A 14937-nucleotide genomic window follows, 5' to 3' on the forward strand; every position below is an offset into this window, starting at 1 on the left:
AATAATAATAATAATAATAATAATAATAATAATAATAATAATTAATAATAAAGAAATCGTGCAAATGCCTGTCTGAACAGTAGCGCGTTCAGCCAGGATTTAAAGACAGAGTCAGAGAGTCCTTTGAGTGGGGAAAGTGGACTTTTATTCTAAATAGTAGAATCGTGTGCATAAGTCGTACATTTACAGAATAAAGATGCTTTATGCCCATAAGGCGCATTCACAAAGCGGGCGGCTCGACTGAAGGATGGCTGCAGCTGGATCGCACGCCTTCTTTAAGTTTTGCTCAGAGATCCAGGATGATCAGTCTGAGCAATCTAAACGCTAATAAACCATCATCAACATTTCCCAGCAGATCAATATGATCTCTGAACAAACTCCCTCTGAATCCATCCATTGGGGATGTTCTTTACCAGAGCCAAAGGGCTCCACAATTATGCTGCTCACCTTTGCGCAGCTACTTATACGTGTGATTGTATACACACCTTGATCACCTTAAAAATAATCAAACCTGTTGGTTATTGTTAATCAGCAGGTTTGAGTTAATCTGCTGATCCAACCACGTTTTCTTTTTTTAGTGAGAATTAAATTACCCCGCAGATGCAATTCATGTGCTTCGGCTATGGACCAATGTGTTACATCTTTATGAGACAAAAACTGAGGAAAAGTACTATTTACATTCGAGCGAGGATTTCACATACTTCTATTTTTATTTTCTTTATTTTATGTGCGTGTTAGCTTATTGTCTGAGGATAAACGCGGCTCATTTTCATCGTTTACCTTTAAGCAATAAAATATTAAAATCATGAAAAACATCGGTTTGGTGCTTCTTGGTCTAAATAACACCGAATGTAGTCAGACTTCAGTGTATTTAGGTGAGTTTTGACGCTTTGTGGTTTGATATCGTCCACAGAAGAGTTTGCATGGCTGCCGCACATTTTCACGGCAGCGAAGAAGTGTGCGTATATTTACGCAAACCTTGACGCAAAGTTAATTTTTATACATGCCGACTTTTGCATAAAATATGGGACCGCACATTTTTGGTGCGCACGCACGCTTTATGCATGAGGCCCCTGGTTATTAACTTCTACACCCAGAGGCCATGAACACATAGATGCAGTGATTATTGTACAGATTTAATGAACACAATGCTTTGCTTTATCCTCTTCTGTAAACATATTTGACTGTTAAAACGTTAAAAGCTTAAGTTTCTTTAAGTTTCTAAATCTGGCGTTGATGAAAAAGGAGAAGGTGAAAAATCACAGAAACTATTGAAATGAATTATAATAAACTCAGCCTTTCTTCAGATGCCTTTAATGTTACATTTTACTGCCTGTAAAAAGAATTCACCCCTTAGATGTTTTACTGCTTTTACAAATTGACAAAAAACTTTTCACTTTAATGTCAAAGTGAAAACTGATTTCTGACAACAGAAGAAGTGATTGCATTAATATCCACCCTCTCAGTGTGTATTTATCAGCTGGCTCTCTGTGTGGATGGCTCTCAGGCTGCACTTCTCCTCCATTCTTCCAGATAAACTGCTCCAGCTGTCAGCTTGGTGATCAAACTTTTTAAACACCTGCCACTAGTTTTCTATGGGACACATCTGGACTTTAACTGGGCCTTTAGAAGGACACAAGTCTGCTGCCAAGAAGTATCCCCACAGCATGATTCTGCAACCACCATGCGTCACAGTGGGAACAGTGTGTTTGTGGTGATGTTTAGTGAACTTTCTTCCATTTAGCCATGCAGACTCCTTCATGACTTTGGCAAACTCTGACTTTTCTTCAGTAGTGTCTTTCTTATTGGAACTTCCAGAAAGCTCTGACTGGTGAAGAACCAACAGTCAGTGTAGTCATAGTAACCTGGTGTCCCCTCTCACTAGTGACATATTCCTTCTTGATGATTTAAATTTCTTACATTTCCAAGCATGACAAAACAATGGCTTCTTATATATTGAACTTCTTCACATGTAAACGGATGTGAGTGGAGGAGTCTGTTTTTGAGATTTTGAGAGTATGGATGTGATGAGGTGTGTGTTTTTAATTTTTTGCATGATTTTTACAAATTTTGTTATTGCATGTTTTTAGTATCTTTACAATGTTTGCATCCACTGTGGACTCAAAGGAGATAGAAATGACAATTTCCCTGAAGGAGAATCCCAAAGGCATTCAAAAACTTTCCATCTATACAATATTTTTCTTTTATTAATATAGCTATTTCAAAGATATTACAAAGACAGCTAATAGTCTGTCTTTGTGAATTATTTTGAAAATACAGATGTACTAGTGCAGCTTCCTGTTGGAGTGGTGGGATTTCTGAAGACTGACTGGACTTGTTGTGGCTTCCGAATCTGTTTTCATTTTGGACGCAGTGTAACTGCTGTCACTGCCTGTGATGGGTGTGTATTCACTGCTGAGGCCGAGCCGGGGTGGAGCCGAGCCGGACGCAGTGTAAATTAGAAACAAGCCACATCTGCTCAGTGCCTATATGTGCTCCTGCACTGTATATTTGCTGGTGTTTTTAGTTATGTTATTTGCAGAAATCAGTTTTCACTTTGACATTGGAGGATTTATTTATTTTATTTATAATGACTTATTTGTAGGAACAATAAAGAGGTATCACATCCAAAGGAGTGAAAAGTTTTAGTAGGCACTCTATTCAATGTTTTCAGAATCTTACCAAAACAATATTTGACAGCTAGTAAAAATTTGACTTGAACTTTCTCAGGAGGATTATAGACAGCAGCCTGAGACAGGAGCAGGATGATAAGGTCAGTTTTTAAACTTATTAAATGATCACAGTGTATGAACCACAAAGAGTGTTTAGTCGTGAAGTTTTTTAAAAATAAATACCTGTGATTCAGATTTGCATAAACTAATCTTGGTGTCAAGTTTAAGTGTTTGAATCCTACAGTCAGGTGGGATGCTGTCTGTTACCGAGTACAATGAAACCAGTAAACTTTGAACCAGGAACAGAACTTGGTTAGCGATCACTCTCAGGGCAAAGTTAGTTTATTCTTTGTCAGGTAAAGAGAGCCAGCATCCGTCAGAGAGAAATAATGAAATATACAAACGTGAATTTACACCAGCTTTTTTTTTCTTTTTTTTTTTGCCACATTGTCTTTATGGCCATTCTGTACAGTGGAGTGAGTCCCAGTTTATGTACATGTTGGGTACAGAACCTGGACAGGAGGCAATAGTGCATTTTGTTGTGTGATTGCATGCTCTCCTTCAGTCTCTTCATTTCACTTCTGCTCTTCCTCCTCCCCTGATTGGACCATCAGCGGACTTGTGGAGCATAGCCCTCCTTCATCAGTCCCTCCTCATAATCAGTCTGGCAGAGAATCATGTTGTTCTTCAGGAAAAATTTGTCTCCCACACAAAACCTGCAGAGAAGCAGAGGACAGGAGGCACTTAGATGATCACCAAAGCATGAGTCCCATCATTAATGCTCCACAGTGGACCTGAGTTACTGCTATATTAGCCAGATGGTGGTGCTAACTCAGCCTCAACTTTTGTGACCTTGATTGTAATCACTGTGTATGACTGGTAGCATTATGCTACCTTTCATAAGTGACATTTTTACTTCACTCTCTCTGCAGGTCAGTCATACTGTCGGTTCTAATTCCAGCTTGCAGGAAGTTTTTGGTTGTAGTCAGGCTCACAGCCAAGCGAGGCAGAGAATTTCTCTGCTGTTTACACAGATCGACTGAGCACTTCTATTTCGGAGGGAACAAGAGTTGAATTTATTTCCTTCATTATTTTATTATTCTGAAAAGATCACTAATGATTGCGCCAGTTTTAAATGATTGCAATGTCCATAAATCATGAATTTTATTTAATTAATTGTGATAGTAAAGACCTTTCAGTTTAAGGTTAGACATCTTTGTCAACGTATGCACAAACCTACAGTGTGCAGGAAGTTCCAGGAAATAATGAAGGCTTTAAAACTTTGATGATATACATTTATCCCTCTGATGCATCCCTGAAATCTTTTTCTCTGTAAGCCCTCCTGAAGAAGAAAAAAAAAAAACAGAAGAAAAAAAACAAGTATTTGTGTGCATAAAATTTTACCATTCAGGATTTCACTAAAATCTGATGAAATTTGATAAATATTAGAGCTAAAAACTTTAAATAAAATGTCTGCTGAACATTCAAGGGTCCAAACTTTTCCAAAATTTTTTATTTCAACTTTCTTTATTGAATTTAACAGCTTGACATTCATTATTAATCATTAGGACAATGAAAACACAATGATCTCAAATAAGAGATACAGAGAGAAAAAAATGAAGCTGGTTTCTCTATAAACCCAACCCACCCTGAACACACCACGATCCAGGTCCAAGCACAAGACTAACAATGAGACATCCAGTCCCTGGAAGTACACACACTCTAACACTACATACACAAACACACCCACACATGTTCCAAAACAGACAGGAAATAACAAAAGAAAAATCAACAGTAAATAAATGAAGGAAGGACTACTCAATAGAAATAAACAAATGCTAAAAATTATGGAACATTTATAATAATTAAAGAAATACAAATAATAAATAAATACATAGGATAAAAGGGCCCACAGATAATATAGTTTTCCTCTGTATTAAGGAGCAAAGTGGTAGTGGCTACTAAAGACAGAAATTGTTTCCAGGTCTCCATAAATTTGTGGGCAGAGCCGATGAGTGTCAGCTTCACACAGCTGTGAAAGCTAAAGATTTTCCAGTAGAAAACTTCTCTCACCCAGTTGTCATAAGACAGAGCGATGCTTAGTTTCCACATAAGTAAAATAAGTTTGAGAACCAAAAGAGTGTTGAATAGACCCTCTTTAGTCTGATAGGTAGAAGTAGAGGGTTTTTGTTGTCCATCCATTTATTTGTATCTTGATGTGGTGCCTTCTTTATCAAAAGCTTTCACTCATGAATGTCTCATCTTGTGACTCTCATATCTTGTGCATGGTATTAATAAACCTGACAGTGATTTTTACCTGACACTGTTTGGCAATCAATATTTCCCCCCACAAGACTTTCAACTAGTGTATGGACAACATCATCCCAACCACGAAGTGTTTAACAACTGAATGTCAATGACAGGCTTTAAAATCTTAGACTGCACTGTACATATGTCACAGTTTAAAATATATTATTTTTTAATGTTACAAGCTGTTGTTCCTGACAAACAGCACAGGTTTGGTTGTGTTCAACAGAATTAGTCTGAGGATCCAAATTGTCCTATGTGAAGTTTTTCCCGTCATCAACACTGACCTTTCCCTTTTGCTGTCACCCAGCTGGGTTTCCTGTGCCACCATCTACACTGACCTTGACCCTCCAGCTCTTCCGTGGCCTCCGGCTCTTCAGGGCTGGATGATGAGGCTGGGCGACAGCTTCATTGATTAGCTGTCCCCAGGGCTGATCTGTGGCTAACTGCTTACAGGACGGATCCTCATATCTGCCGCCTCCACCCTGTCCTCTATCGCCTCAATATGCTGTCTGTGTTTGAATTTAAGAATGCAGGAGTTCAACTTTTAAGGTTTTAAGGTAGAGGATGCTCAGATTCTGGACAATTTAAAAACAAAAGTAACAGATATAATAAAGTAAGATATCGGTCCACTGTAAATTATATTTTTACAAATATGAGTCATCCTTCTTAATGTTATGGACAAAGTGGGGAAAATGAATTGAAAGTTGGGTCTCTTCTGCACAAGAAATGAAACATAACTGTTGAAGCTTTTCCTTTTCTCTTCTCTTTGAAGCTGGCTTATCTGAAAATGTTTCCTCCACAGGGGGCCAGCAGAGGGAAGCATGATAGCTTTAATTGCTAATAAATAAATGTTAACATTCTTATCCAATGCTGGACTGGTGGAAGAAGAGATGATGAAATCAGATAATTAACAACATAAGGCTTCCATTACACATTGGAAAAACTGACATGTTCATTCATGCACCTGTCACCACTAAAGAAATTGTGTCTGTCATATATTGTTTATATTCTATTGTTTCTGTTTTCTTTGTAGTAATGATTTCGTGTCTTCTTGATGTGTCAGGTTCTGTTAAGTCCAACATTAGGTCCTTACCAAATGTGTGTCTTACACACTTGTATTGTTTTTATAAAATCATTACCTGTGGAATAGAGGTAAAAAAAATAAGTAAGACTTTATTTGAAGTGTGTATAAGATAGGGTTGCCACCCGTCCCGTAAAATACGGAATCGTCCCGTAATTGGCTGTTAAACGTAGCGTCCCGTATTGAACCAATATGGGACGCGATTTGTTCCCTATTCTACAAATGTGTATGAGTAATAATAAAGAAGTGGTCCCTGAGTACTTCATAAAGTAGGCTGCCCCAGTCATTGTTTGACTCACGGTGTTGGTGTTGCGATATTGTGCCCACTATATTCTGAGATATTTTGGGTACTACACACTAACCGACACGCCGCCACAGCCCGCCACAGCCCGCCCCAGCTTTACATATATAGGGACTGGTCCCTTATTTTAATTTCTGAAAGGTGGCAACCCTAGCATAAGATTGACATGACACTGTCGTAAACATGACATAACACCTGTCATGAACATGATATAACACCTGTCATGAACATAAAGAAGTCTTTATGAATGTTTATGACAGTTGTCATGAAGTGTTATTCGGTAAATAATGACACTTTTAATGCAAAGTTGCTCTAAAAGTTGCATTGAAAGTCCATTAAAAATGCCAACTTTGCATTAAACTGTCATGATTTACAAAATCATGCAAAGTTGGCACTTTTAATGGACTTTTAATGCAACTTTTGGAGCAACTTTGCATTAAAAGTGTCATTATTTACCGAATGACACTTCATGACAACTGTCATAAACATTCATAAAGACTTCTTCATGTTCATGACAGGTGTTATGTCATGTTTATGACAGTGTCATGTCAGTCTTATGCACACCCCTTCAAATAAAGTGTTACCAAAAAATAGCCTTTTGGCTAATTCTGGCTTTTTAAATTCATGAACTATCATAGCTTTTATTAAATTATGCTGGTCCTTAATCTCCTTTCAAATAAATAAACCACATCAAATCAAGAATATTAAATAGTGAATGTCTCGTTTCTAAATTATGGCCTTCCTTTAAGCAAACCTTTTCTCTCTATAATCCTGGTTCAACACCATAGATTCATTAATATCAGTATATTTCTGGCAATAGTATTTCAAGAAATCAGTCTTAAATGATCCCAAACAGACACACAACATCCAGACGCAACTCTTTGACTTTTGGCTGAGAGCCTATGAAGATCAACACAATCCAGCCCTCACTGATGACATCACAGATGTTGATTTAGAAATAAAATACGTTTCATGATTCCTGTTCTTCTAAACACTGCGAGCAATTAAGAACTGTAAGAATGAACAGTTCAAATGTAATTTAAATAATTTGTTATCAGATGATGTCATTGTGGAGAGAATATCTGGTAATAGAAAAAACAACTGAATGAATTGAATTCGATCTGTCCTGCTGGTTTGTTCATTGGTGCCCCAGTTCTTCCTGGCCTATATCAGCATGTGAGGATGGGTGGGAGGAACACAGTCCATGTAGCAACTTACCTTTGATTGCAGAGCTGGCATGCAAAGCAGTCCAGGTGATAGACATTTTCTTTTGCCCTCATCACCATCTCAAAGGCTGGAATTAGCTTGCTGCAGGCTGCGCAGTTTCCTGTTACACCAAACAACCTGAACCACAAAGACAAACAAGATATGATTTAATCCAAAACAATACAAAATACAGAAAACATTAAAAATGTCTTAATTATTCCAAGACAGAAAGAGCATTATCAGATAAGTTTCAAAGCTTACTAATCATGTGGAAAAAAAACTGAATTCATCACAAGATCAATTAGAATTAATTAAACAATCACTTGTAATGATTAAGTGGTTATCTTCTTGAATAATCATTCAACATACATCTGGAACATCTGCACAGCGCTTCACTTTTTCACATTTTGTTATGCAACAGCCTTTTTCCAAATTGTAACAAATGAATCTCTTTCCTCACATTTCTACATACAAATGATCCATCATGACAATATGGGAAAAAAAACAAAAAAAAAAAACAAAAAAAAACATTTTCAGTCATTTGGAAATTTACTAAAAGTAGAAAACAGAATAAATCACATTTATGTAAATATTCACAGTCTTTACTTAAATTCACTGATCATCCCTGAGATGTTCCTACAGTTTAAATGAATCCATCTGTGGTAAATTCAGTTGATTGAACTTAACCTGTAAAGATTCACACCTGTCTCTATAAGGTCCCACAGCAACAGGAAGTGTTAGTCAGATAGAAAGATAGATAGATAGATGGATAGAAAGATGAATGCAGCAATGGAGACATCCTGAATGAAAACCTGCTGCAGAGCGTCTTGGCCTCAGACTGGAGTGACGCTTCATTTGTTCAGCAGAACAACCCAAAGGAGAGGCGTCAGAACCTCTCTGTGGACATCCTGGAAGGCCAAGCCAAAGTCCAGACTGGGACCTGACTGAAAATCTCTGAAGAGATCTGAAGATGGCCAACAGACGCCATCCATCCAACCTGATGGAGCTTCAGAAGAACTGCAGAGGAGAACGGACCAAACTGCTTCAACAGAGGTGAGCTGAGCTGCTGGCTCAGATTCAAAAACAACTGAGCTGCCATAGGGAGATCAACATAGTATTAAGCAAAGGCTAAGAATATGTTCGTAAATGTGACTTTTTGATTTTCTATTTTTAATAAATTTGCAAAACACTCAAAAAAATCCACACCGTCACAATGGAGCATTTAAGAGCAGAATTTTAAGGAAAGAGATTAATTTAATACAATTTGGAATAGACCACTGGAGATAAGCACCAGCTCTCCTCACAACTTGCAATGATAAATGTGTTCACATGGTGGATGGATGGATGGATGGATGGATGGATGGATGGATGAATGGATGGATGGATGGATGGATGGGTGGGTGAGTGGATGGATGGATGGATGGATGGCATTTTGAATAAGGCTGCAACCTAATAAAATGAGGAAAAGTGTGAATATGTCCAGATGTACTGTAACTTGGTGTTTAACCAGGTGATTTTCTGGTAACTTCTAGACTAAAAACAATCAACCGTAGCTTGTAGGAATGCTGAAGCATTCCTTCCAAAATAATCAACAGCATTATCCCACAGTTCATATTTTCCCACAGTTCATATTTTCTTCATAATAATAGCTGTAAAAACACATTTTCAAAAGTGTCTTTTTTTTTTTAAATTTCAAAACAATAAATGTACCACTCAAAACTGGCATACGTCAAGACTTTAGTTAGAAACAATTAAGAATATCTTACATCATTTGAAATTGTCTTATGTTTTAGGCCCCAATTAAACATGATTTTTATTCACAGACCACAACACACCAAATGGAATCCTATTATTAATTATTATTATATTATTATTTATTTATTTATTTTTATTCTTTGAGCGTGTGAGCTACAGTTGGCATCATAGAAGAAGATGGAACATTGCTTTCACTGCTGCATGCACATTGTGAAACATTCACTGACTACAGGGGCCTGTTACTAAACAGCAACCTGGATCCAGCAGCCAGTGGCAGAAATAACATAACAAAATCATAAAGCAAAATAAGCTATTAAGCAAAGTTCTTGAGGCTCTTTTCACAACCTGTGTTAAAATGACAAAACTGCATGCAGCTCAGAGCCTGTAGAGAACACCAATTGATAAATGATCGCAGGATGTGGGATAGTCAGGCCTGGTTATTAACCTCCAGAGAGGATGTAACCTAGAGGAGATGGATTTTACCTTCAGAAATCCAGACACAATTATCATTGTTAGCAAAACTCAACACAATATGGGACAAATCTTAAGACATGGGTGGATGGGAGAAGTAGTTCAATGGTAAAAATTAACAGGTAAAAATGTAACTTATGTACTTGTATAAATTATAGATTTTTATTCAATATATAAATGCAAAAAACTCTGAGAACAAGAGGTGGTCAAATTTATCACAAATGGCCAGGCAGGGGGTGCAAGACGCTCCTTTAATGCATGCTGACCCACCAGCAAACAAAGCTAAAATATTTCAAACCTTAAATACTTTAGGTTTGAAATATTTACAGGTTCTCTCTACAGGTTAAGTTCAATCAACTGAATTTCCCCAGTTGGATTATTTTACTTTTATATCAATGTCAATGTCAAATTTATTTATATAGCACTTTACAACAGATATAAAACTGCACCAAAGTGCTGTACAAAAACAACAACACAAATGACAAAACAGAACACAACAATACGTCAATTAAATGCCAAAGAGTAAAAATGAGTTTTAAGAAGTGATTTAAAATGATCCAGGCTGTGGGCAGATCTAATCTGGAAAGGTAAGTTATTCCATAAAACAGGAGCAGCAACAGAAAAAGCTTGATCTCCTTTCCTCTTAAGTCGAGTCCGAGGAACTGTCAGTAATAACTGATTATTTGACCATAAAGTTCTGGACACAGACCGGAATTTTAAAAGGTCCCGAAGATAAGGGGGGAGGGGGGCCTAACCCATTTAAAACTTTAAAAGTTAACAAAAGAATCTTAAAATCTATTTGATAAAAGACAGGCAGCCAGTGTAAAGATCCCAGAGTTGGCCTTATATGGTCATGCTTCCTGGTTCCTGTAAGAAGCCATGCTGCTGCATTCTGGATCATTTGAAGTCGCTGAATCTGTGATTTATCCAACCCTCTATATAAAGAGTTGCAGTAATCCAGACGAGTTGTTATGAAGGCATGGATAAGTCCTTCAGAGTCCTTAAAACAGAAGTAAGATTTAACTTTTGCTAAAAGCCGAAGGTGGTAGAAACTCGATTTAACGACAGAACTACTTGTTTATCTAGTTTTAAAGAGCTGTCAAAAGTGAAAAGTGAAAATATCAAAAGTAAAATAAAATAAAATAGGAGGTCATTCAGCCATTCAGGTGTGCTGGACTACAGGTGGCCCAACTTACCCCGGCTTCCCCTAGATCCATACTGAGGGACTCTGCAGTGTGTTGCTTAGTAACATCCACAGTTTAGGACTTTCCAAACAGAAAGGAGCAGTGGTGAGTCCTCATAGTTCAAATCTCTTCTGTAATTGATAAAACAGCTTGACGAAGCTGAGATATATTTGAGGGTTTCTGTAGTGACACTCACCAGTGGCAAATCAAGCTGTAATGTACAATGCCTTCTGTGCCATTTTCTATTCATACCTACTTACAGTTCAAAGCTCTTTTACATTTGGAAGCACATTCACCAAACTCACTCACAAAGCCACTCTAGGTTTTGTGTCTTGCTCATACAGGGAAGCTGGAATCAAACCCACAAACTTCACATTACCAGATGCCTTATCTTCCCAGTGAACCACAGCTGCCCATGGACTCACCTGCTTCTATGTCTGGCGTGCTGCGTCACAATCTGCATTTATTTACCTTTAGCATGGTGATTTGAAAACAGAATACATCTTTATCATTGTGATTTAGTAAAATAAGAAACAAAAACAGGTTATTGGACAATCTTTAACAAAAAGGGCCAATCAGTGAAGACTTGTATGTGTAAACTGCTCAGACAGAAGCAGAAGCTAGAGAAAGAAGAAGGTCTGCTGGAAGCTGCGTGCTCCGTTTCTTTTGCCCAGCCCTCACCTCCTGTCTTGCCTGCCACATAAATTGCTCCAGCCTCGGCATGCATTCATCAGCTTCTGTATTAGAATTTGTTTCCTCACAAACCATTGATCATCGTCCTATTACTAGGCAAATGACAGTTAATTACCCACTACATTAACCACCAGGACCCGGGGACTGACTCCCTGTGCCATCAGTCAACATGATGAATGTGGCAAGTTCAGTAATGCATGACCATTCTCCCGTCTGCCCGGCATGCAGAGAACAAGCCCCAGATCACACTTTAAAGCATCAAGGGAAAATCTATGGCAATTTGCATAATTACAGACTCAGGGTTAATAACAGACAAATGATTTGTCACATCTCTCATCGGCTTTTTTAATGGAACTATTGTGTTATTAACCATGCTTGGAACAATGCTGGTGTTCTACATGGAAAGTAGAGAAGGCTTAACCTGTCCATCTGTAAAAAGATCCAGAAGCAATATAGCAGAACAGATATGAGCAGCATTACATTAGAATTTGATCTAAGAAGTCAATTTGACCAGATAGTCAAATTCTTAAGGGAAGTTGGGGAGGGGCAGATGTAATTAGTCCCTCTTCACCATTCATGAGATTGTCAATGATTAAACAACTCAAGAGTCAAAGTTATTTCAATTACCACAGGCATGACCTGGGAATTGTCACTGGGATACAATTTTTCTCCTTGACTGCCCTCACTTATGAGGCTGCCAGATCCACCAGCCCTCATCTACACCCAAACACCGATCTGTCCTAACAAGGAATTATGGGATCTATTATGAGAAGAAGGTGATAATATAGGGAAGTACATCAATTATTTTTCCTATCAATGTTTTAGTGAAACTCACTCGTGAGGCAGCAAAGGCAGCACAGCAGTGAAATGTTTCACTTAAATATCAGTTTGAAGGTTTCTCCCCAACCTGTTTATGGCTACTTCTGCTACTTCTAGTTAGCTAGTTATTGTCCCTAATTCAAGATTTTAATCCAAAATCCAAAATTCTATATTTTCAGCATATCAGGAATGAAATATGGCGAAGTGGCTTGCCTACATGCACCAGAGCAGTTTTGCTCTACAGATGGAATGCTAATTGCTTGACTGACTTTATGAAATCAGAGAATGTGCCCATGTGCAAACTGAAAATTTTTAAAACAACTGACACTTTAAGAAAAAAAAAACAAACAAAAAACACCTTCTGAGTTTTAAAAGAAAAGCCAAGCCAACGGGAAGGTTCTAACAGTGACACAGGTAACCCTGTTATTCCACATGTTATACTCGGAACTGGGACCTCTCATCACCTCAATATCAACAGCTGTAAGCAGGACTGACACTAACCAGTCAGGATTTTAACATACTGTTTTCTACATTCTGCTCTGCCCCGTCTGCACTCCATGCTGCAGCAGCTCCAGCCAGCCACTCTCCCAGGCTGAGACATGTTTTTAGCTCATTTGTTCCTGAACCTCATTGCCATTTTGCTTCATTAACAAGGGATACTAATGAAGGCCTGGCTGAAGCTGCCCACTTCAACTAAAGCAACGCTTCATACACACACACACACACACACACACACACACAAATCCAAAGGATTGGTCACAGACATTCACAGAGACATTGAGCGGACCCTTGTAGACGAGTTCAGATGATGAAAATCATGTCACCTGGGCAGCAGAATCAGGAGGTATGAATTATGCTTAAAGATTTTCTCTGAGTTATGCTTTTTATCACCACACAGATATGAACAGGAATAAATAAGAAGGGACATATGTAGGGTTTGGATGAGTTTGGGTAAAGATAATTGGGTCAAGTAAACTTGACTGCATTGTTTGGATGTATGACTGGATTGAATTAACTTTACTATAAAGTGCCTTGAGATGATACGTTGTAAATTGGTGCAATAAAAATAAATTGAATTTAATATTATTTAATTTGACTCCAATGGCTTCACCCAGTCTTCTTATATTAACAAAGAAGGCCAACAGACATTCACTGGCAGAGTTCAGGAGCAAACTGTAAAAATGGCTGCTGCTCCAGGAGTTTCAATAATACTGATTTTATTAACGTATCATTCCAACATCAACTCCCTCATATGCCAGATAGTGTTAACATCTTCATAATCAGTCCTAGTCTGTCTTAATGTTTTTTTTTTTTTCAGTATTCTGGCTGCAGTTCTCAACATTGCTATTGTTTTAGCGCAATGTTGTTGGGCTATCTTCCTTCTGCTACGCTGCCTTCTGTTGGTAACCTTACATGGGTGTTCGTCTAGTTCAGTTTCCCAATCAAATATGTAATTTTTTTAGGATTAGGGTTTTACTGGTTTTCTTGTGTCAAAACCTTATTATTTATTTACAAACACACAAAACCTTGAAAGAGGTACATTGGAGAGACAAGGCATTTCAGGTTGCTAGTTTCATATATCTCTGTGTCAGCCATGCATTGGACTGGGAGCCCCTACAGTGTATACCCCCCACCTCGTCACACTGAGCAGGATATGTTGGGCATAGAAAATGGAGTGATGCATAAATAGTTAGGATGCAGCTGTTTTAACCTCTCTCATGTCACAATACCAAACTAAGCGTGAGGATTTTTGTGTTCCTTTGTTTTCGTCTTTGTTACCACACACTGGCTCTGTGTGTGTGTCAGTATATTGGTTTAAGACCAGATAACTGTGAAACCAGACCAAACCAGTGTTTGGCAAAGATTGTGAGGCTGAGAGGGGCCGATACTGCACCTCGATGTGTGTCTCACAGCAGGGTTTCTGTTATCATCCTCTCACATGCCTGCAGAATGGAAGTGACAGCCAAATATGTGGCGGTCCTGCAGCCCCAGAGTGTTTCAGGCAACACATGTCGCCCATTCTCAACAAGCAGTGACTGTGGAGGGACATAAGCACATCAAACGAAACGAAAAGCAAAGAAAATGCCAAGCTCTTTTTACTGTTGCTACAGAAAGGCTCCTGTTCCTATTTCGAGTAAGAAGTTCTGTTCAAACTACAACCTTTTTAGACTTTCAAGTCTTCAAGTTGCATTTGCAACAACTCTAAGGAAGGTTAAATGATGGCCAGACTGGTACAAAGAGACCCAGAATATCTACAACTCTTCCACAATCACCACCATCCTGAACCATTGGCACAGGACAATATTCTTTCTTATTTACTCCAAATTCTGGCCCTACCATCTGAACGTCTAGGCTGAAGATTGAGACACAGCAGAACAGGAAACATTTTTCTGATCCTCTCCTGTCCAACTTTGGGGAGCATGTGAACTGTAACCTGGATTTCCT

General features: G+C 38.3%; 1 protein-coding gene across 2 annotated transcripts in view; it reads right to left on the minus strand.

Moving 5' to 3' along the window:
* Positions 1-2981: 2981 nt before the first annotated feature.
* lmo3 (LIM domain only 3) overlaps positions 2982-14937 on the minus strand; it is a 54596-nt gene continuing 42640 nt past the window's right edge. Inside the window, exons 3-4 of one of the 2 annotated variants that reach the window (XM_007541088.2) lie at positions 7583-7708; positions 2982-3388 (exon numbers count right to left, since the gene is read on the minus strand). In XM_007541088.2, the coding sequence (XP_007541150.1) occupies positions 3283-3388; positions 7583-7708 (232 nt within the window). In that variant the 3' untranslated portion in view covers positions 2982-3282. The remainder of the gene's footprint in view (positions 3389-7582; positions 7709-14937) is intronic. The other variant, XM_016665471.1, reaches the window with a different exon arrangement.

Source organism: Poecilia formosa, unplaced genomic scaffold, assembly GCF_000485575.1.
Source record: "Poecilia formosa unplaced genomic scaffold, Poecilia_formosa-5.1.2 Scaffold587, whole genome shotgun sequence".
Lineage (NCBI taxonomy): Eukaryota > Metazoa > Chordata > Actinopteri > Cyprinodontiformes > Poeciliidae > Poecilia > Poecilia formosa.